Source organism: Bufo gargarizans, chromosome 2 (genome assembly GCF_014858855.1).
Source record: "Bufo gargarizans isolate SCDJY-AF-19 chromosome 2, ASM1485885v1, whole genome shotgun sequence".
NCBI lineage: Eukaryota > Metazoa > Chordata > Amphibia > Anura > Bufonidae > Bufo > Bufo gargarizans.
In genome coordinates this window covers 567,729,573-567,752,913 of record NC_058081.1, presented here as the reverse complement: position 1 = coordinate 567,752,913, position 23,341 = coordinate 567,729,573, and the positions used below count along the sequence as shown (strand labels likewise).

Below are 23,341 nucleotides of genomic sequence, written 5' to 3'. Positions count from 1 at the left end.
GGGTCCAAGGTGCCCAGAGGGGCGTTTTTTTCACTCTCCGGTGCCCAGTGACGCTCCCCTGCAGTGCCCAAGACAGCCTCCTGATCATCAAAGCACCTCCCACAGCCCGGCAAACGCTTCCGCCCCCTCCCCACGTCATAATCTACCTTATAGATATGCCCCGTCCTCCTTCCTGTCTGCAGCCAGAAAACTTGCGCAGGCGCAGTACCGCCTGCGGCCTGCGCGATCATCAACGTCCTGAGGGCAACAGCGCTCAGGTCACATCACTGGGCTTGGCGCATGCCCAGTGAGACTTTTGAGGCTGTTGCCCTCAGGAGGTTGATGATTGCGCAGGCCGCAGGCGGTACTGCAAGTTTTCTGGCCGCAGACAGGAAGGAGGACGGGGCGGCAGCGTTTGTCGGGCTGTGGGAGGTGTTTTGATGATCAGGAGGCTGTCTTGGGCACTGCAGGGGGGCGTCACTGGGCATTGGAGAGTGAAAAAAACGCCCCTCTGGGCACCTTGGACCCTAATTAGCATAACATAAAAATCGCTTTTATATCAAAACTACCAAACGAAAATAAGTAAAAAGAAGAGTCCTGGAAATAAGGTACTTTAGTCAACATAGCGCTGGTGCCAGCTTAAAATGCTAAAAGCAGGTGACAGAATCCCTTTAATCAAACCTAAGCTGACAGCCCCAATCAGACCCCCAATGTTAATAAGACCCCAGTCAGACCTCAGATAAGAGCCCCATGCCTTTCATCAGCCTCCATGTCTCTCATCAGCCCCCATATCAGCCCCTATGCCTCTCATCACCCCCATATCAGCTCCTATGCCTCTCATCACCCCCATATCAGCCCCTATGCCTCTCATCACCCCCATATCACCCCCTATACCTCTCATCAGCCCCCATATCAGCCCCTATGCCTCTCGTTAGCCCCTATGCCTCTAATCACCCCCATATGAGCCCCCATGCCTTTCATCAGCCCCTATGCCTCTCATCAGCCCCCATATCAGTCCTTATGCCTCTTATTAGCCCCCATTATGCCTCTCATCAATTCCATTGCCTCAGCCCCAAGCAGCATCATGTTTTATAAAATAAAAAAACACTTACCTCTCCTGCTCCTGGACGCCACCGCTCCTCACTGCCTGTGATCTGCTTACTTCTGCTGTCTGCTGTGCTGTGTACTGGCGCGCACAGCGTGAGGTCACAGAGCGCCCTCACGCTGTGCGCAGCCACTACACAGCCGACAGCCGAGGACCAGGAAGTGGTGAGTACAGAGCCTTCACCGCTTCCTGGTCCTCCAGTACTAATAAGCGCTTCAATAATAGAAGCCCTTATTAGTATTCGCCCCATAAGACACAGGGGCATTTCCCCCCCACTTTTATGGGGCGAAAAATACAGTAGATTTGGTATCGTCATATTCATATCAACACGCAAAGTAAAATTATCACATCATATATACTGTATGGTGAACCCCCAAAAAAATACTGACAGAATTGCAATATTTGCCAACTTCACATCCCCCCCCAAAAAAAAGTATAATTAAAAAGCGATCAAAAAGACAAATGTACCAGAAAATGGTACCAAAAAAACTAGTCCATCCCACAAAAAAGCCCCCAGGCTTTTATACATTAATGCAAAAATAAAAATGTCATGGACATTAGTATATGGTTTTTGAATTAAAAAAATGATTTTGTGATGCAAAAGTGGTAAAACATCACTTGGCTGAAGTGGTCGTGTCCCCCCTGTCAACGGATGTTGATTTCAGTGCGGCAGAGAGAAAAACAGCTGGTGCGGGTGTGTCAGACCAGGTATGTATGATTTCCACCATGGGTCGGCCACTCTGGGAGGTCTGCCTTAGGGCTATATTAGACCTGCAGATGAGCATTTTTATTGTCAGGAAGGAAGTATTCCTTCCCGACAATCACCTGCTCGTCCGTGAAAGAGACAGCTACTGCTAGATGCAGCAATCTGCTCTACAGTATGGGGTGGATCAATCAAGCACAGGCCGGACTTAAGGCTGCAAGACTGGGGGTAGGCCTGGCATGACAGGCGTTTGGAGGGAGTGAGTTGGGAGGCTCAGGGTTAAGGGGTATTGCAAGGATGGGTGGTGGGGGGACGTTAGGGAAGGAGTGTAGGGTTTAAAAAGGGCAGCGGGAGGCGGGATCAGGGTCATCTCGTGTGGGGACAGCAGTCTTGCAGCAGCCCCTGTCCTGCTGTTGCGTTACCTCTTGGGGTGACTGACCTTTTTCCCAAAGATGTCTTCTGTTGATGCTTTGCTGGCGCAGCTCCGGGCGGCAGCTGAGAGCAAAGGGCCCGAATGGCTTCAGGCAACGGTTCAAGGCTTGCTTCCGGGGTCAGGGGATTCGGCCTTCACAGCCCTCCCTATTCGCCGGCCGCGGAGGACCAGGCCTCCGGCGCGCCTAAGTCCGGAGGAGACCCCGAGGGTCCGGCGCCGGGTACGGAGCCCCGCCAGGGACCCTCTGACACGTGCCGCAGGTAGGAGCAGTAGAGCCGGGCGATCGCGTGTCGGGAGGAATCCGGTTTTACGGCGGGGCCCTGGGCAGGAGAGACCTGACATCTCCACCCCTGAATCGGGCGACGTGGGAGCGGGACCAGGATGGGCAGGTGGGCCAGGGCGGGCTCACCTGGCATGCCGTGGGAGTGAAGTCCGGGATCCATCTGGGGGACGGCGTGGTCAAGATGGCGGCCGGGAGCAGGATTCTCTGATCGGGCGGCACGGAGCTGGCCCAGCATCGTCATCTTCTGTTGAAATGGCGACCTCCGTTGGTCGAGCTGCAGTATTGCAGGCTCCAGTGTCAGCTTCAGCCGAGGAAATGGCGGCCTCTAGTGGGCGAGCTGCGGAACTGCAGGCTCTGGGATCTCAAGCAGCAAGAGTGGGCACTGGTAGTGCTGAAGATTGGAGATTGTCCAGAGGGGAGATCAGCGCCGGTCAAGATCCGGCGTCCTCGCAGCCAGGTGAGATTCAAGGGGAATCAGCATTAGCGGTGGCTTGTATTGGGGGGGGGGGGGGGGGGTCCTGGGGTGGGGGGGGCCCACAGGGGTCTGTTTCGGGGGGGTTAGAGGCATTGTTAGGGGGGTTGAGGGATTTAGTGAAGGGGTTGGTAAATGTGGGGCACCGGTGGCGGCCTGGGGTATACAAGGGGCAGGGTCCGGGGGTCAGGGGCCGACGGCTGGGTCTATTGGGCTGGGGGATGGCGGGATCGCAGGCGCAGGCAGTGGTGGGTCATTAGGGGTTCCAGTGGCTGGTCCAGCGGACAAGGCTGGTGGTAGAGATAAGAAAGCGAATACGGAAAGGGATGGGGTTGAACTACGGTTGGACGATGGGGTGTACGTTTGTTTTGAAGGGCCGCTGGGGGCCCACCTTAAGTCGGAGTTGAAGGAAAAAATATGGAAAGGGGATTACGTGGACATATTCTCGTTGCTCCCGCTAGAACGGTTTAATTTGGATAGAGATAGGAGGGAGGATAAGTGGAAGGAGGACGAGGACAAGCGGCGGTGCCGTTTGATTCCGCTGACTTTTTCAAACTGGATGCAGGCGTTTGTGATCCTGGCCAGTGTCATTGTGGAAAAGGCTCCGGAAAATTGTTCCACACTTTTCTGTTACCTGGATGCAATAGGAGAGGCTTATCGGACATATGGGGGGATGGGATGGTTGCGGTACGATGAGCAATTTAGACAACGAAAAGCGGTTCGGTCCACCATCCGGTGGGATCATAAGGACATCGGATTGTGGATGAGGGTGATGGCTCCGGTCCTGGGGGGGGCAGTCCTTTCCAGGGGGAGCCGGGGGTTCTGGGCAAGCGGAGAGCTCGGCGGCCTCGCAAAAGGGTTTATGCTTCCTGTTCAATGAAGGGGGATGTAAGTATGGGGACAAGTGCAAGTTCAAGCACGAGTGTTCCTCATGTGGCGGGAGTCATGGAGCACAGCGGTGCTTCAGGGGTCGAAAAGGGAGCGGCTGGAGCGATTCGGCTGGAAAAGGGGCAGACGCCCATCTGGGTAACCGAGATGGTGCCCTTCCTAAATAGGTATCCGAATGTGGCAGCGGCAGGTTTTTTGTTGTCGGGTTTTGAAGAAGGTTTTCGTATCCCATTTGTGGAGGGGGAAATTTTGCAAGAGTCTAAGAACTTGAGGTCGGCGAGGGAGCTTCCTGGGGTGGTGATGGAAAAATTAAAAAAAGAGGTGGCATTGGGTCGTATGGCAGGCCCCTTCAAGGATCTGCCGATGCCGGATTTGCGTGTATCGCCGTTGGGGGTTGTACCGAAGAGGGTACCCAATAAGTTTCGCCTTATACATCATCTATCATTTGCGAAGGGAGGTTCGGTTAATGACGGTATCGCGCCGGAGTTGTGTTCGGTGGTGTATACGTCGTTTGATGAGGCGGTTCGTTGGGTTCGGTTTTATGGGCAAGGGGCTTTGCTGGCGAAAGTGGATATTGAGGCGGCGTTCCGTCTTCTACCAGTTCATCCGGATTGTCAGCACTTGTTGGGTTGTTTTTGGGACGGGTTTTTTTTTCGTGGATCACTGTTTGCCCATGGGTTGTTCGGTTTCATGTTCCTATTTTGAGAAGTTTAGTACATTTTTGGAATGGGTGGCGAGGGAATGGTCGGGTTGGAGTTCTATTATCCATTATTTGGACGATTTTTTGTTTATTGGGCCGCAGGGGTGCTCAGTGATGCTGCATTAGTTCGAAGTTATGGCGCGACTGTTTGGGGTTCCTTTGGCGTCGGAAAAGACGGAGGGTCCTGCGACTGCTCTGAGTTTTCTGGGGATAGTCATTGATACGGTGGCTATGGAGTGTCGGTTGCCGGACGACAAGGTTGAGGATCTGCGAGGGGTGCTTGTGGCGGCCTGTGGGCGGAAGAAGCTGCGTCTGTGGGAATTGCAGTCCTTGCTGGGAAAACTCAACTATGCCTGTCGGATTATGCCCATGGGGCAGATTTTTTGTAGAAGGTTGGCACAGGCGACAGCGGGAGTTCAGGCCCCTCATCACTTTGTACGGCTTACCTGGGAACTCCAGGGGGACTTGGGGGTGTGGGCTTCCTTTTTGAAGCAGTATAACGTCCGGTCTTTGTGGATGGCGGAGGGGGTGTTGGCAGCGGATCTTGACCTTTTTACGGATGCGGCTGGGGGGTGCGGGTTTGGGGCGTACTTACAGGGTCATTGGTGTGTAGGGGAGTGGCCTACGCAATGGCAGGAGGAAGGCTGGGTAAAAAATCTGGTGTTGCTGGAACTCTTCCCCATTGTGGTAGTGTTGTCCATTTGGGGGGAGCTTTTCAGGAACAGGAAGGTGCGATTCCACTGTGATAATTTGGGGGTTGTAGAGGCCATTAACCGTGTTTCGGCCTCGTCACCGCCGGTTGTCTGTTTGCTTCAACATTTGGTTTTGAGTTGCTTGTCATCGAATGCTTGGATTGTAGCGTCCCATGTACCAGGGGTGAGTAACTCAATTGCGGATGCTTTGTCTCATTTTCAGTGGGAGCGTTTCCGGGTGCTGGCACCAGAGGCGGACGTGCAAGGAAAGAGTTTCCCGCAGGAACTGTGGAAGCTGCCATTTGGTCGGCTGGCGACTTGGTGAGGGGATCCCTGTCGGGGGGGAGTTGGGCGGCGTATGACAGGGCTTGGGGATTATGGGAGGAATGGAGGGAGCGTTTTCAGGGGTGCGGGTTGGAGGAAGGGGCTATGATGTTGCTGTTTGTGGGGCACTGCAGAGAGGAGGGATGGTCAGTGTCCAGAATCAGTAAGTTTATGGCAGGGGTGGCTTTTGGTTGTAAGGGTCGGGATATAGTGGATGTGACTAAATCATTCTGGGTATTGCAGGCTTTGAAGGGTTGGAGGAGGCGGGCACCGGGTGGGAATCTGCGCAGGCCGGTTTCCTTCGAGCTGTTAGGGGAGATGTTGGAGCAGTTAGAACAGGTCTGTGTATCAGTTAGTGAAGTTAGGCTGTTTAAGTTGGCGTTTTCGTTGGCTTTCTTTGGTGCGTTGCGCATTGGAGAATTGGTTAGCCTGAATAAGTGCAGAGCAGGGGGACTGCAGGGTGAGGACATAGTTTTATTTCAGGACAGGGTGGAGTTTGTTATTCGGAGGTCGAAAACGGATCAGTTGGGCCGGGGTTGTCGGGTGGTTTTATATCAGGTGGCGGGGTCGGATGCGTGCCCAGTTCAGTGTCTTAGGAATTTTTGGGGGTAGGAGGTTGGGGGGAACGGACCGTTGTTGGTGCATGATGACGGGTCCTTCCTTTCTAGATTCCAGTTTATAGCGGTATTTCAGGCATGTTTGAAAAGGCTGGGCAGGGACCCAGCGTTGTTTGGGGGGCATTCATTCCGGATCGGTGCTGCCACCGAGGCGGCTAGAAGAGGATTGAGTGAAGACGCCATTCGCCGCATTGGGCGATGGGAGTAGCTGCGGTTCCGGTCCTATGTTAGGCCGGCGTTGTTATAACGGGGGGGAGGGGTTAGTGTTGTTGGGCTGAGGGAATGGGTGGGGAGCTGTTCTTTGCTGCCCGGTTGACATATTTTATTTTGTGCTTCTTACAGGTGGTGTGGCATGCCTGGTGTGGATTATGGGGCACTCGTACGTGTTTTGGGGAGCTTTGCGAGCAGCGGTCAGGCCGGATGGAAGGCAGTTGGGCTTTTCTAGGGAGGTGGCGGTGGTTCGTTGGTTGGGGATTAGAGGTATGTTGTGGAGCCGGGTTCTTCTAGAATTTTACAATTTTACCAGGTTAGACTCGTATCCGGGGGTTTTGGTGTTTTCGTGAGCTTACGAGGGACATAAAGTTCGATTTGCTGCGTTTGTGGGCTTAGTGTCCTGGTATGGTTACGGTCTGGTCGGATATGGTGCCGTGTAAGCAGTGGAGAGACGCTAGGTCGGTAGAGAGGTTGAACAAAGCCCGGATAAAGGTTAATAGGGCGGTGGGCCGGTTTGTGGTGAGGAATGGCGGTGTTGCAGTCCGGCATAGGGAGCTGGAGGCAGGAGAGGGGGCTTTTTGGAGGGCGGATGGGGTTCATTTAAACGCGGTGGGTATCAACTTGTGGTGTTCGGGAATACAGGATGGAATTGAGGTGGCTCTGCGAGTGTGGTGGGACGCAAGGAGGTGAGGCGTCACCCCCTTGGGTCGTGGCAGGGGTGGGTCCTTGGAGTTGGTGGTTATAGTGGCTCTGGCATGGTGGGGAGGGAGCCAAAGGGGGTCTGGACTCCCCAGGTATTGGATGTTGGGGTGTGATATGGCGGGTATCTGACCCACGGTTGTCTGCCTCCGAGCTGGCGTTTATAGGCTGGAGGTAATTTAATTGAGGGCACGGGCTGTTATCCGTCAGGTTTTACGGGGCTCCAAGGACCCTCTCCGTGCTGGGCATGTTTCTCTGTGGTCTGGAAGTTTTTCTTGGGCGGGGGCGGGGCTAAAATGTGCCACTTGACTGGATTTGCTGTCAGGACGAAGGCTGCCAGCCCTCCACTGACTTGGATATTAAATAAGCCAGCACCTGTGAGTACTGGCTTAACTGGGTGAGAGGCCTAAGTCAGGATTTAGGTGGTACTATCTCTCCTTGGGGAGAGAGCGCCCAGTTAAGCAAGTAATCTCTGCTCTGCACTGATGAGGGGCAATCACCCCCAAACAGCTGTCTACAGATGATATGCTGGCTTATTTAATATCATGTCTTAAGGCCTATTTAAAGGGTTAAACATTGATGTATAGGATAGCTGTCTTACATCTTGTGACATTATAGGCAGAGCTTGCTAAGAGCTCATTTGCATCCCTTTCTTCACAGAATTGCAGAGGAGAATGTATGGCCTATAAGTCTCCTTATGCCGATTAAGGCACTCTCTCCCCAAGAAGAGATAGTACCCCCAAATAAATTCTGTGAAACACATGTGTGGTTAAAACCAGCATTACATTCCTAGATTAATTCCTTGTGGGGTATAGTATCAAAAATAGGGTTATTTCTTGGCCTTTCCACTGTATTAGTACATCAGGGGCGTTGCAAGTTTGATATGGCACCTAAAACCATTCCAGTAAAATCTGGGTTTCAAAAGCCATATAGAGATCCTTCCTTTCTGAGGCTTGCTGTGTGCCCAAACTGTAGGTTAGGACCATATATGTGGTATAACCATACTTGGAATAAAAGGTGTAACAATTTTTGGGGTACTTTCTCTCCTTTTAACCTTTGTAAAAATTAAAAATACTGAGCTAAAACTACATATTACTAAATATTTTTGATTTTCATGCCCCCATTGTAATAAATTCAATAAAACATCTGTGGGGTCAAAATGCTTACTGCAACCCTATATTCCTTGAGAGGTTTTAGCATCTCAAGGCCCACGCAACCTAAAATAGTGTCTGAAAAAAGTCTTAAAAAAACTGGGCTCCAAAATCCACAAGGTTCTCTTTCAATTCTGAGGTTGGTATTTTAGTCAGGTAGCACTCTACTGCCACATATGAGATGTTTCTAAAAACTGTAGAATCAGGGTAATACATTGAGTATTAGTTCTATTTTATCACCTGCTTTCCAAAACATTAATACATTTTTAAATTTCACCTCTATTTTGCATTAATAAAGGGTTAATAAAATTACCTAAATAGAAACATAGAAACATAGAATGTGTCGGCAGATAAGAACCAATTGGCCCATCTAGTCTGCCCAATATACTGAATACTATAAATAGCCCTTGGCCTTATCTTATATGAAGGATGGCCTTATGCCTATCCCATGCATGCTTAAACTCCTTCACTGTAATTACAAATGCCATTTTAAATTCTTTGAGGGGTGTTGTTTTTAAAATGGGGTGATTTATGGATTATTTCTTATATAGAGGCCTCTCAAAGCCACTTCAGAACTGAATTGGTCCATGAAAAATGGAATTTGAAAATCTGTAAACTTGCTGCTAAACTTATAAGCCCTTTATCAGCTCCGAAAAATAAAAGTACAATTGAACAATGATGCTAACTAGTGTTGATCGAACACCATCAACAATGTTCACCCAGTGTGCTGTCAGGGAAATGTAGCATCCCTGGCCAAATGCACTTGTCCATGTGTCTGTGGTTAAGTGGACCATCCCAGTAACTGCGTTGGTCAAAGCACGTGTGACGTCTCGGGACGCATGTTGGTATAAGGCGGGCACGGCACACCTTGAAAAAGAGTACCGCGGGATGGCCGCCGACATCAGGCTGCGGAAGGCCTCAGTTTCCACAAGCCTAAATGGCAACATTTCCAGGGGGTGGGTGGCTGGGTATTTGCGCTTGCGTTCAAATGCCTGGAGTAATGACATTTGGACGCTGCACTGGGACAGGGAAGTGGATGTGGTCCCTGATGGTGCTTGTGAAGGTCCGGGTGTAGGGCAGGAGGCATCCTCACCTGTGCCATCGACAGGCAATTGGCCAGCACATACCATAGGGGAAGAGGAGGCAGTGGTGTGACCTGCAGACACAGATTGTGGACCCAGGCGTTAGTCCCACTTATTACAGTGTTTGGATGCCATGTGGCGGATCATGCTGCTGGTGGTGAGGTTTCTATTGTTCACGCCCTGGCTCATTTTGGTGAGGCACAGGTTGCAAACTACTATTCTTTTGTCATCCGCACTTTCTTCAAAAAAGTGCCATACTGTGGAACACCTACCCCTTGGCAAGGGAGATTTACGCAAGGGGGTGCTCTGTGGAACAGTTGCGGGTCTGTTTGGTGTGGCCCGCCTTCTCCCTTTTGCCACCCCACTGCCTCTTCCAGCCTGTTGTGGTGCTGTAGATCCTTCCCCCTCTGTACTTCTGTCCTCGCTCAACTTTCCACCTTCCCAGGTTGGGTCAGTAACCTCATCGTCCAGCACCTCCTCTTCCACTTCCTCACTCTGATCATCCTCTTGATTTGTTGACCTAACCACAACCTCAGTGATTAACAACTGTGTCTCATCCTCTTCATCAACCTCTTGAGACAGTAATTGCAGTTGACTCATTGACAACTGTGTCTCATCATCATCTACCTCATTAAACACTAATTGCCGTTCCCCACCGTCATGTTCTTGTGACTGTGGATGCTCAAGAGGTTGGGAATCAGGGCACAGAATCTAATGTCCCTCTTCAAGCGTGCTTGGCGAGAAGGCCAAATCAAGAAATAGAGATGAAAAGAGCTCCTCGGAATTTCAGAGTGTGGGATCACTTGTTTGGCCAGACTCTCCATGGTGGGAGGAAGGAAGGTGGGAGGAAGGAGGATCAGGGAGAGAATTCTGTTGACCAATCTCTTGGCTACTGAGACTGGACTTGGTGGAAGACAGGGTGGTGCTTAACCGACTGGAAGCATTATCTGCTGCAATCCAACCGACCACCTGGTCGCACTGGTCTGACTTCAAGAGTTTTGTCCTGTGACGCCCTGCAAACTGGGACATGAAGCTAGGTATCGTGGATGATTGTTTTTCTTGTACTCTGGCAGCAGGCACAGTTTCAACGCGCCCAGGGCCACGGCCTCTGCGTGAACCATCAGCATCACGGCCACTTCCCCGTCCCTTAGTGATCACTTTTTTCATATTAAATGTTATATGCACGCTTAACACAAGATGTGGCACGGATGTCACAGTTCACAGCAAGCACAGTATATTGAAAAAGTACGTAAAAGTATGGAAAAAGGTAAATAGATTTCACTTATATTTCTCTCTGATACACAGAAGGTATTGGACAGATGTCACAAGTCACTGGAGACACCCTCTATAGAAAAAGTATTGAAAATTATGGAAAAAATATATTAATTTTCACTTATATTTCTCCAATCTCTGGCCCTGACACACAGAAGGTATTGGACAGATGTCACAAGTCAGACAACCTCTATAGAAAAAGTATTGAAAATGCTGGAAAAAAAAAAATATGGTACTGTAGCTATAAAACACGGCCAGCCTGCCACCACAGACAATAGTCCTTAAAAGGACTTTTGGGTTATTGAAACGTTTTTCTACTAAATAGATTGCGATTACACTCCCTACAGTTCCGAAGTGCAGCTCTCCTGGCTTTAAATGAGCCAAATGTGCGTCATCGGGTGCTATATAGCACCCAATGACGTGTTCTGGCCAGCCAATCACTGTAATGCCAGTAGCCAACATGGCTACTGGCATTACAGTGAGGGCAGTACTTACCTGCACATTTATTGGCTGCGTAGCAGCGGCGAAACGTGCGGGGAGGAGACTCAAGCATGGCGCTAGAGCACATGCGGTACTCGGCCGAGTACCGCCATGTGCCGAGCATAGCGATGATCGAGCCGAACAGCAGGGCATTCTCACTCAACAATAATGCTAACAGTGTCAAAGTGGACATATGGTAAACATTTATTCAAAGGTATTTTGTGAGCTATTATTATCTTAAAAGCAGAGAATTTAAACATTTAAAAAATAGCACATTCTCTTAAATTTTCTTTAAACTTGGGATTTCGTTTAGAAATGAAAACAAAATATATCTACTGAGATGCATCACTGGTATAAAGTACAATTTCATGAGAAAACATTCTCAGAATGGCTTGGATAAGTATAAGCGTTCCAAACTTTATACCACAAAAATTGACATGTCAGATTTGAAAAATGGGTCTTCATTCTTAAGGCCAAAATAGGCTAAAGGGAATCTGTCATGCCAAATTTGGACCATAATCTACAGTAATACTTGAGTAGTACTGCAGATAAGGAGTCCAGATCACTATTCTTTGTATTTACTAACCCCGTTCCCCCACTGTCAGCACTCAAAGTTGTGTTGAAATACATTGTCAGGACTGCTGTGCATGCACAGTCCTCTACATTATGTTAGCATGGCACAGCAGTTAGGACTGTGTATTTCAGTGCAGCTTTGAGAACTGACAGCAGGGTAATGTGGGGCAGTAGGAAAATAAAATAATTGTGATCTGGACTCCTTATAACAGTCCTAACAGTCCAAAATCTGGGTGACAGATTCCCTTTAAAGATTATCTGGTGACAATGGTAAACTCACCTGGTATCCCTACACCACCTATATACTACTGATCCTCCACTCTGGAATCACAGGGGCCTGACTAGTGTTAACAAACATCTATCCATCCATCATGTATCTATCATTTATCTACATCAATGAACCATCATTTTAAAAATAATGACTGGTGAATTGAATTATATTGATCTTCTGGTGATAATGCACCCATCAAGATTGGCAATATGTTAGGTAGAATGGTGTGCCCCGTCTAGAATCTGCTGCCAACATCTTGATGCCAGACACCACAGGACAACTACAGAGTCCTTCTGGAGTCCATGCCTTGATGGGTCAGAGCTATTTTGGCAGCACAGTATTAGCCAGGTGATTGTCATTATAAGGTTTGTCCTGTCTCCCTCCCTTCCGCTCTTCTCTGTAAGAAGATCATGCTACTTTTGGTTTGCTCATTCTATTAAGAAGAGCAGTTAGTTTTATAATATATCTTTATTATTTGTAGTACCACCTGCTGAAAGGTTGCCAGCCAACTGCAACATACTGCTTCTGAACATAGGAAAGATGGTTGAAGACTCTGGTAAGAAGACAGACTATGATGGTACATGGTATAAATAATACAGGAGTAGACTTCCACACGTGGAAACATAAAGTAGAACCCTTTACCCCACAGGCTATTGTTTGTGGTGCGCAAGCGAAGAACATGGTAAAACATTCACAAACATTATACAAACTTGTGTAGGGGTGGCATAAGTAATAGCACCCACTGGGTTTAGGGGAGCCTGAGGGAACCTGGGTATTCATGCTCTAAGTTTGTCTGAGAACATTGAGAACATTGAAAACATTTGGAACTTAGCCTCAAAGTCCATGATGAGCCATAGTGTCGATACACTTACATGTCTGCTTACTGACTCTGTAGTTACCTGTACTCAATGTCATTCTTCTTTCCGCAGATACTGATATCAGAGCATCCCCACTGCTGTGCAGTGGCTGCTCTGCCAGCTGCTCGAAGCTCAATCATGTAGATGATACCAAGGTATATGACTGAAAAAAAAACACAAAAATAGCCAAATATATATAATGAAATAATAATTTGTGAAAACTACAAAACGGACTGTGGCTAGGAGAAGTTGTACTGTAGAATGTGAAAGCAAAATGATATACTCCATATTTTGGCATATGATACTGGCATTGGTTTACAGCAGGCAGTGAGGTGGTATATAGAAGACAAATGGCAATGTTGGCAAATTTATCATGCCGCGTGTATCGTTTTATACATTATACAAAATGTAGTGATAATTGTGGTCTTGTAAATTAAAGCAAACTGTGACAGGATAAATCTCCCCTATATGTACGAATTGTAAAATTGTGACCCCCTCACGCACCTTCCCCCAAATAGCACCTTATTCAGTTTCTTTAACCCACTTGCCCCTTATCAAATGATGTAGATCACATGAGCATGACTAAAATGTCAGCTGCCAAGATAAACTATTTCTATAGTAAGAAAATGTAAGGGGAAGTTATATATTTGAAGTCCTGCACCCTCTGACAACTTTCACCTTCTAGCACTTTATTATTTCTTTCATGTATTTATTGGTTTCCTTTCAGACATGGACTTGTGTTTTCTGTGCTGCTACAAACCACTTGTCCGATGATAGCATATTCATGAGTAGAGAAGAAGGAGACGAACTCTACGCTGCAGACTCCCAGTCTTGGAATGAATATTCATTTGTTGACCATGACCAAAGCATGATCATATTTTGCATTGATATATCAGGAAGCATGAGTGTGACCACAGAGGTGAGGAGTCAGTGTTCTTTTACTTTTACAGCCTATTGCAATTGACAGACAGCTTGCTTACTGCTGTACCTTTTCCTCATTGGGTTGTCAGGTTTCATCAAAACAAGTCTGTGTATCAGGTACCGGCAGTATATTGTACTGCAAACAAATTAAATACATTTCCAAGAGTGCGTCTAAACATTTTTAATTTCAAATTCTATTGCAGGTGACACAAGACCAGAGCAATGATTATAATATAATGTACAAATCAAGAATGGAGGTAAACCATAATATAATATCTATATTTTATGTATTTTAAGAGAAGTGCCGCCCCTGGTACTTGTTTAAAGAATATAGGGGGTCATTTATCAAACTGGTGTAAAGTAGAACTGGCTTAGTTGCCCATAGCAACCAATCAGATTCTACCTTTCATTTTGGACAGCTCCTTTGGAAAATGAAAGGAGGAATGTGGTTGCTATAGGCAACTAAGCCAGTTCTACTTTACACCAGTTTGATAAATGACTCCCATATAGTCTAATTATATAACTAACTAAAGTTAGAAAAAGAAGATAATAAAACTAATAAGGTACAAAAATCATTTGAGAGAGGAAAAGGTTTAAAAAAATCTTAACTTTAAAAAAAGTCGATGAATATCTCATACAAAAAATATTGCAAACATCTGTTTGATGTACAGCTTGTCCAGAAGACAAGATTCACTGCGGGTGGAAAAACAACGTTTCAATCCCCAGGCTTCTAATGACCAGGCTTCTTTACTGTAAGGCCTCTTTCACACGCAAATGCGGATGCGGTGCGAATTTCACGCATGGTTGCTAGGAGATGGTCAGGATGGGGGCCCGATCATTATTATTTTCCCTTATAACATGGTTATAAGGGAAAATAATAGCATTCTTAATAAGCTAAATTATTATTATTATTATTTTAACCCCTTCAGCCCTATTTTACTAAGCATTCTGTATTAACCATGTTATAAGGGAAAATAATAAAATCTACACAACACCTAACCCAAACCCGAACTTCTGTGAAAAAGTTCGGGTTTGGGTACCAAACATGCCAATTTTTCTCAAGCGCGTGCAAAACGCATTAAAATGTTTTGCACTCTCGTGGAAAAATCACGCATTTTCCAGTGACGCACCCGCATCTTATCCGGCCTAAATCCATGACTCCCGTGTGAAAGAGGCCTAAGAGTGGTGAAGCTTGGAATAGTCTCCTCAGGGGCTGCTTTTTGCAGTAGAAGTTGATCTCTTCTAGAAAACCTTGTAATAAAGAAATATCAACACATATAAATGTACTATAATCCTTGTATAAACATAGATCTAGTCTGATCACCACTTGGTGTCAGGAAGGACTTTTTACCCTTTTAAAGAGGATTGACTCTTGCATTATGGGGTAGTGTTCTACTTGATCAATAGAGGTAAACAAAGTTTTAAAGTTTACTCTCCCCCTCCTTTCCTCACATCCTTCTGGGTGAACATTGTGGAAGTCCACCAGAGATTTAGTAACCCTTGTGGTTGCTAGCTCACCAAAACGACACACCCTGCACTATTCTCTAATTAAGCAACATGTGTCAATTTACTGCAGTGGTGTTGGCCTGGTGATAGCTAGAATTGGTGCTATATAAGTTTGGAGCTATGTGAATTTCTCTAATATATTATTGCATGAAAGAGGCTGGCTTATCGTAGACATTGATTTTATATCGCTAGGATGGGCCATCAATATCAGATAGGTCCGGGTCCGAGCTGTGAGACTTGCTCCTATCTCTAGAATGAACCCCCCGAAGTAAAGGACAGCACACTGCGCATGTGCGTCATGCTCTCCATTCACTGCAATGAGAGCTCCAAAAATAGTTGAGCAAGTGTGCTTGGCTATTTTTTGAAATCCTATAGCAGTGAATGGAGAGATTATCATATGTACAAATAACCGAGCCAGCATTCGCCTATTTTCAGAACTCCCATAGCGGTGATTGGATTGTGTTAATGCGTGTGCTTTGTGCTCTCCTTTATTTCAGGGGGCTGTTCTGGAAATGAGAGAGGGAACCAGAAGTGGGACCTGTACCTATTTGACATTGATGGCATATCCTAGCGATATGCCATCATTGCCTTAGAGCTGCTTTAAGTTGCTTACTTACTACTCTAATTGCTTTCAGGCTGTCAAATCTGCATTGGATCAAACTCTGGATTTTCTGCATGAGCAGAATTCTAAAAAGAGAGTAGCACTTGTAACGTTCAGTGACCAGGTAAGAATACTGTATCTAAACTAGATTCCTAGATTGTGGTCATACAATGTGGATTATTATGCGAGCATTAGGCTCAAGTATAGTAATGAGTATACTCTGTGGAGAAATGGAACAATGCACTGTATATAGTCCTGTACATGAAAAGTGGTGCCAGTACATCAGATGCCCTTGTTCTGAACTAGCCCTCTTCACAAGTGCATGTCATGGCTGGCTTCCATGTTGGCTGCCCAATTTATGTGGTGCATGCTGACCTGGGGATGATGAAAGTATCTTGCAGACTCTGCTGATATGGACTGTTCTGCAAATGGATCAGGAGGTTGCCGCTGCCCTCACATTGGACGCACTCTATTTCTACATCCTATTGATATGCCTGAAATTGGAATACCCCTTTAACTCCTCATCAGATGTTTCCTGGTTAAAATCCATCTGTCTTTTCCATTACTATTCCCATCACATATTGAAAATCGCCTTTTGAATGGATTTTCCTTGACTTCATACCTGTTTGTTCCTGTGGATGACTCCTTATGTTCATGTTCTATTAATTTGTATAAAGGTGAAGCTATATGGTGATGGCACTATACAGCCACTGGTGCTGCATGGAGATGAACTGTTAGATCCAGATCATTTGAAAGCACGAGGTGAAGACCAACCCATGCCAGACCCACTAGTAAATACTCTGCATGCCCTGAAAGGAATAATTCAATGGTAAAGTACACTCTTCTCCTTGTTTTGCCCTGTTATGACTTGCAGTACAGTCTGGTCTGGTATTTATTTTATTTGCCAAGCTTTGCCAATATTACTTAAAGGGGCTTTCAAGGAGTTTTAAACTGATGACCTTTTCTCTGGATAGGTTATCAGTATCTGATCGGTGGAGGTCCGACACCTGGGACCCCTGCTGATCAGCTGCATGAGAAGGCGCTCACAGTAGAGTTGCGGCCTGCTCCAGCTTTTCCTAGTTTATCTGATGTCACTTTATCGGTCACATGGCCTCGGCGCAGCTCAGCCCCATTGAAGTGAGTGCGGCTGAGCTGCAATATCAAGCACAGCTGCTATACAATGTACAGCGCTGTGCTTTATGAGCAGAGAGAAGGCCGCTGTGCTACTGAAATGCCAATGCCTTCTCAAACTGCTGATCGGCGGGAGTCCCAGGTGTCGGACCTGCACCGATTAGATACTAATAGGTCATCAGTAAATAAAAACTCTGGGAAAATTCCTTTAAAAGAACTGAATTCACAAACTATTTTTTTTTCTATTACAGCCTGAAACAAAATGGAGCTACAGCACTGGGACCTGCAGCTCTGGTTTCAATAGCAATGGCTTCCAAGAGTCCAGGATCGAAGGCAAGTGAGTTGTAGTTTGAAAACCATAGGTTACAATGAATGAACCCCTTTGGTCTAGCTATAGGGGGTGCAGACATATCAGACACACCCAGACCCAGGCAATTGAGAGTGTTCAAAGGTTATTCTGTCCAATAACAGAATATAAATAGCATAAGGTAAGTGAAGGTGCCATGTTATCAATTTTGCATTGAAGTCTAGGAGTTTCAAGTTACACCTGGTTGAAACCGAAATTATAATATCTGGATGAAACCTAGTTACTGATTTGGATGATGGTAACATTAGCCAAACTAAACTTTGTTGTTGCTTCTGCCATCCAGCTGAATAAGCTTCAACTGGGTGGTGCAGTTCTCTTGGTAATGCTGATGCAAAGTGCTGAATGAGCTCCTGTCATACAGTGCCTTCCAATTCATTGAGACGGCCATGCTGGTGCGCTCTCCATTCACCGCTATGCGACTTCTGAAAACAGCCGAGCGTGCCATCAATGTCTGAGGTGCGCCAACCCTGGTAACAGGAGTCGTCCCAGAAGATTGGAAATTAGCAAATGTTGTGCCCATTCACAAGAAAGGTAGTAGGGAGGAATCGGGCAACTATAGGCCGAAATTAATGGAAACCATATTTAAGGAGAGGATTGTGGAACATCTAAAATCCCATGGACTGAAAGATAACAAATAGCATGGGTTTACTTCAAGGAGATCATGTCAAACTAATCTTATTGATTTTTTTGATTGGGTGACTAAAATAATAGATGGAGGAGGTGCAGTAGACATCGCTTATCTAGACTTTAGTAAGGCTTTTGATACTGTCCAACATAGAACGCTTATCAATAAATTGCAGTCTTTGTGCTTGGACTCCCATATTGTTGAAAGGATTAGGCAGTTGCTGAGGGACAGACAACAGAGGGTTGTAGTCAATGGAGTATATTCAGACTATGGTCTTGTTACCAGTGGGGTACCTCGGGGATCTGTTCTGGGACCCATATTGTTTAATATCTTTATCAGCGAAATTGCAGAAAGCCTCGATGGTAAGGTGTGTCTGTTTTCTAATGACACACAAATTTGTAACAGGGTTGATGTTCCTGGAGGGATACACCAAATGGAAAAGGATTTAGGAAAACTAGAGGAATGGTCAAAAATCTGGCAACTAAAATTTAATGTTGATAAGTGCAAGATAATGCATCTGGGGCGTAAAAACCCAAGAGCAGAATATAAAATCAGTGATACAGTCCTAACCTCAGTATCTGAGGAAAGGGATTTAGGGGTCATTATTTCAGAAGACTTAAAGGTAGGCAGACAATGTCATAGAGCAGCAGGAAATGCTAGCAGAATGCTTGGGTGTATAGGGAGAGGCATTACCAGTAGACAGAGGGAGGTGCTCATGCCGCTCTACAGAGCACTAGTGAGACCTCATTTGGAGTATTGTGCTCAGTACTGGAGACCATATCTCCAGAAGGATATTGATACTTTGGAGAGAGTTCAGAAAAGAGCTACTAAACTGGTACATGGATTGCAGGATAAAACTTACCAGGAAAGATTAAAGGACCTTAACATGTATAGCTTGGAAGAAAGACGAGACAGAGGGGATATGATAGAAACTTTTAAATACATAAAAGGGAATCAACAAGGTAAAAGAGGAGAGAATATTTAAAAGAAGAAAAACTGCTACAAGAGGACATAGTTTTAAATTAGAGGGGCAAAGGTTTAAAAGTAATATCAGGAAGTATTACTTTACTGAGAGAGTAGTGGATGCATGGAATAGCCTTCCTGCAGAAGTGGTAGCGGCAAATACAGTGAAGGAGTTTAAGCATGCATGGGATAGGCATAAGGCCATCCGTCATATAAGATGAGGCCAAGGGCTATTCATAGTATTCAGCACTACCAGTTTATTCCACTAGTTGGCACTGTATGCTTGTGCACACAAATGGGAATTGTGCTGTGACAGTTGTAACCAGGGACGAAACTACCATAGTGGCAGACCATGCAACTGCAATGGGGCCAAGGGCAAGAGGGGGCCCAGTTGGGATAATCTCTTCCTCTACTGGGGGTGAAAACTTGGTCAGGACTCTACCTTCCAAAGTAACAACAACTACTACAAATGAGACAGTGGAAAAATGGCCCAAGGGTCATTGAAAAGGTTTTAAGCGGAAACCTTTCTGTTCTGTTTGGAGGGCCTGGTTTAAACCCTGCTATGGGGCCCTTACTTCTGTATGTACGCCACTGGTTGTAACATGACATAAAAAAAATTATTGTTATGTCAGGGATGGTGATTAATAGTAAAAAAAAATGTGTGATAGCATTGTCTTACAGTCCTACCAACTGTTAAAGTAGCAAACAATTTTCCTGTTAAGTGGGGGGCACACTCACTTCGGCATCTGGATTGCTATAAAAGCCCTGGCCAATTGTGTACTAACACGTGATTCATATTTTGTTTAGGTGATTATCTGCACAGATGGCAGAGCTAACACTGACCTAGGCAACCTGGAGGATATTTCAGAGGAGAATGTCTACCAGTCCTCCAAGCTTTTCTATAGTAATTTGGGAGACTTGGCTCTTCAGCACAGGTTTGATTTATATATTCGTTGCAAAAAAAAATTGTGGTCATTTATTAAACACGGTGCTTTAGACGTCGGTCTTAATACCCCTGCACCGACCTTGACATATCTTAGGCGCATTCACCCCCAGCACCTAACAGCCTGAAATCTACCCCAGCTCCCTTGCTGGCATTGATTTAGATAATTTTCTACTCCAAAAACTGTCATAGAAAATGATAAATGAGATGGGCCTGCCGGCCCACCCTCACTGCCCCCCGTTTTTAGAACTGGTGTACATGTCGTGGAAGGGGAAGAAGTCACAGATCCCAATTTGCAACAGAATCTGAGACAGATATATGCCACAAATTGGCATAAATCTAATCATAGATTACCCCTGTTATCTCTACCCTGCACCTCACAACTGTGCGCCCATCCCTCTGATTATGTTCCTGTAGCTGATTTTACTGATGTGTGATCCGCAGACTCTTATCTGGTCATAGACAAATGCAGGATAAGAAATGCAGTCAGAGGGCTAGATCCCCGGCTCTTTAACAATTGTTTCTTTTGTACGGTACATCACCCAGACCATCTTATGTTATGTTTGCTATTAATGTGTATGGCTAAAAAATCTTGCAGATTCATTATTGATAAGGTCCACTGACCATGCTCATGCCTGTCCCCAATGATGTCTGAATAGAGACTACTCATAGAGAAGTAGTGGCTCCTGCACCAAAATCCAAACAAGGAGTTCACCTTAACAATACCCTCAGGATTAGCCCAAGGGAAATCTGTTCAGTAGGCGCCAATGGGGTCACATACTCTGCGTTGCATTGCTGCACCATTAAAATGGAAAGTCTCCTACATCTACTGAGCAGTTGAAGCTGAATGTCCTGAAGACTGAAATGATAGGTGTATTATAAATTAATGTCAACTGGGTGACTACAGCAGTGACCATGATTAAAATAAAGATGCCAACTAAAATTCAGGACACCTAATAGTGAAGTAATGTCAACCTACTTGCAAACAAGGCCAAAGAATCTTAAAATAATTTCAATGTTACCTAGTTTTAAAATTAGTTTTAGATGTCCAGAGTTCACAGTGCATATGTGAACCCAGCCTAACTTGGTTTAAACACCAAATCTCACTGACAATCATTTGAGTTGAGATAGTAAAGATAGATGCTTTGAGACTGTATATAAATTGAATTTTTATCTTTCAGTGTGGTTGTTTCTGTGGTGACGATAGAAGGAACTAACTGCCGATTGCCTGAGTTGGGACAACTTGCGGATAAAACAGGAGGCAAGGTATAATTTGGTTATTATTCAGCATTATGGTGTGTTGACCTATCATGTCACAGAGCAGTAATGAGTTCTTATTCACCACCATTAATCATTCATTGCTAAAATACCTGTATTTAGAAGCTATTTTATGCTCTATCTCTGCTAGGTGAATATTGTACATCCATTTAAGTTGGCTAATGAGTTTCAGTCAATCATGGAGGAAGAAATAATTGCTACTGATGTGAAATTAAAAGTTTTTCTGCCTAAAACAATGTAAGTCACCAATTTTAGTACTCAACAAAATATAGACTAAGTTTAGTCCCCATGACGGTACCGCATTTCTGAACAAACTGTGCACCAAATGTAAATTAATTAGTTAATGGACACATTTCTTACAACATACGGACCAGTTATTCTGTCTGTGCTACATCAGCGTATTATTTTTTTAAAGCGATTCTCCTGGTCTCCATGGTGGTATCACATTTTTGTAGAGGGTAATATGCAATTAATTTCTTGTAATATATACTGATTAGCCATAACATGAAAACTACACATGAAATGAATAATATTGCTTAACTTGTTGCAATGGCATCTGTCAAAAGGTGGTATATATTAGGCAGCAAGTGAACCGTCAGTTCTTGAAGCCGATGTGTTGGAAGCAGGAAAAATAGGCAAGTACAAGGTTTTGAGCAAATCTGATAGGGGGCAAATTATGATGGCTAATCAACTGGGTCAGATATCCATAATGGCAGGTCTTATAGGGTGTTCCCATTATTATGTGGTTAATACCTACCAAGGAAGAAAAACCAAGGTCATGTGCATCCAAGGCTTATTACAGTATCTGTGGCATAGCATACGGATGACACATGAAGGGCAAAAAACTGACTCAAAGACCAAATACGTATTCGTTACAGACATCTTCATTGATGAACCACTGACAATCTTGTCACAGATGTCATCACAGACATGGTTGTATAAAAAAGGTCTAAAGTTGACATCTGTTGTATGTAAAATGATGAGCTTCCAAAGTATATAGCAGCGAATAAATTAATAACTGATAACCAGAATGGATTAATGAAAAATAGGCTGTTCATAACCAACATGCATGGTTTCTATGAGGAGGTAAGTGCAAATCTAGATGGTGGTCATGCGGCAGATGTGGTATATCTGGATTATGCAAAAGCATTTCATACTGCACCACACAAGAGCCTTGAGCTTAGGCTACAAATGTAGGGGCTAGGGGACAGTATATGCACATGGGTAAAGAATAGGTTACAGGACAGAAAACAAAGGGGCTGAATTTTTTAAACCTTTTACGCTATATTTGCTCCATAGTTTGCGACTTTTTCAGATTCTTACAACTTTTCTGAAGTGGCAAGACAGTGGGTGGGCCTTAGCTATAGTGGCGGAGCTTCATGCCAGATTTACTATAATTTGCGCAACGCCAGCGCAGGGGGATTAAGACTGGCATACAGGAACCCCAGTCTTGATAAGCATCCCCCAAAAAATTGTTGTAAATGGTACTGTCATGCCTTGCCCTGTGAATGTGCGGAGGTCTGTCAGACTGGCTGCACATGTCTGACTTCTCTGTTTGTTTTGGTTTTGGTGTGAGCTGAATCCACCTTCCCTCAGGTGTACTGGGTTTGATTGTTAGTGAGGCTATTTATCCATCCTTCCCCCAGTGGCCTGTTTGGGTTATAGTTCTTTCCTGTGAGCTCTGGATGTGTGGTGGATTGTCTGCTCCAGCTCTGCTCAAGATAAGTCCTCTCCATTATTTCCCATTGTGTCTTTATCTGGGTCTCCTAGGGAGACGCTTACTTCCTCAGGGTTTTGAAGAAGCAGGTTGCCTCTTCCCTTTTCCCTACTGCTTAGGGTTTGCCCACGGTGTATAGGTTTAGGCACGAGGGCATGTGCATATCCACCATTAGGGTATGCACATGGACACAATAGTTTAGGGAAAACTTTTAGGGATTGCTAGGAGGTGACCCTTTTCTCCCTAGCTTTTGGGCCTAATCATTTATTCTGTTTGTTTTCCTGTGTTTGGTTATTTTCCTGCTTACCTACCTATCGTGACAGGTACATGCTTAGAATTGGCTAAATTCAACAGCGGGGTACCACAAGGATCTGCACTACGTCCAATTCTCTTTATTAATGACCTTGTGGATGGGATTGAGAGTAAAGCGTCAAATGTTTGCCTATGACACAAAAATGTAGGATACATAAAGCCTAGCTTCATTATCAAATATTA

General features: G+C 45.5%; 1 protein-coding gene across 1 annotated transcript in view; it reads left to right on the top strand.

Moving 5' to 3' along the window:
• The window catches only part of LOC122926726, a 129,380-nt gene that overhangs the window by 91,773 nt on the left and 14,266 nt on the right, over positions 1-23,341 (top strand). The window contains exons 13-22 of the mRNA XM_044278199.1: positions 12,419-12,493; positions 12,867-12,949; positions 13,522-13,713; positions 13,919-13,972; positions 15,857-15,946; positions 16,500-16,651; positions 17,205-17,286; positions 19,716-19,843; positions 21,033-21,117; positions 21,260-21,366. Coding sequence (XP_044134134.1) covers positions 12,419-12,493; positions 12,867-12,949; positions 13,522-13,713; positions 13,919-13,972; positions 15,857-15,946; positions 16,500-16,651; positions 17,205-17,286; positions 19,716-19,843; positions 21,033-21,117; positions 21,260-21,366 — 1,048 coding nt within the window. The remainder of the gene's footprint in view (positions 1-12,418; positions 12,494-12,866; positions 12,950-13,521; positions 13,714-13,918; positions 13,973-15,856; positions 15,947-16,499; positions 16,652-17,204; positions 17,287-19,715; positions 19,844-21,032; positions 21,118-21,259; positions 21,367-23,341) is intronic.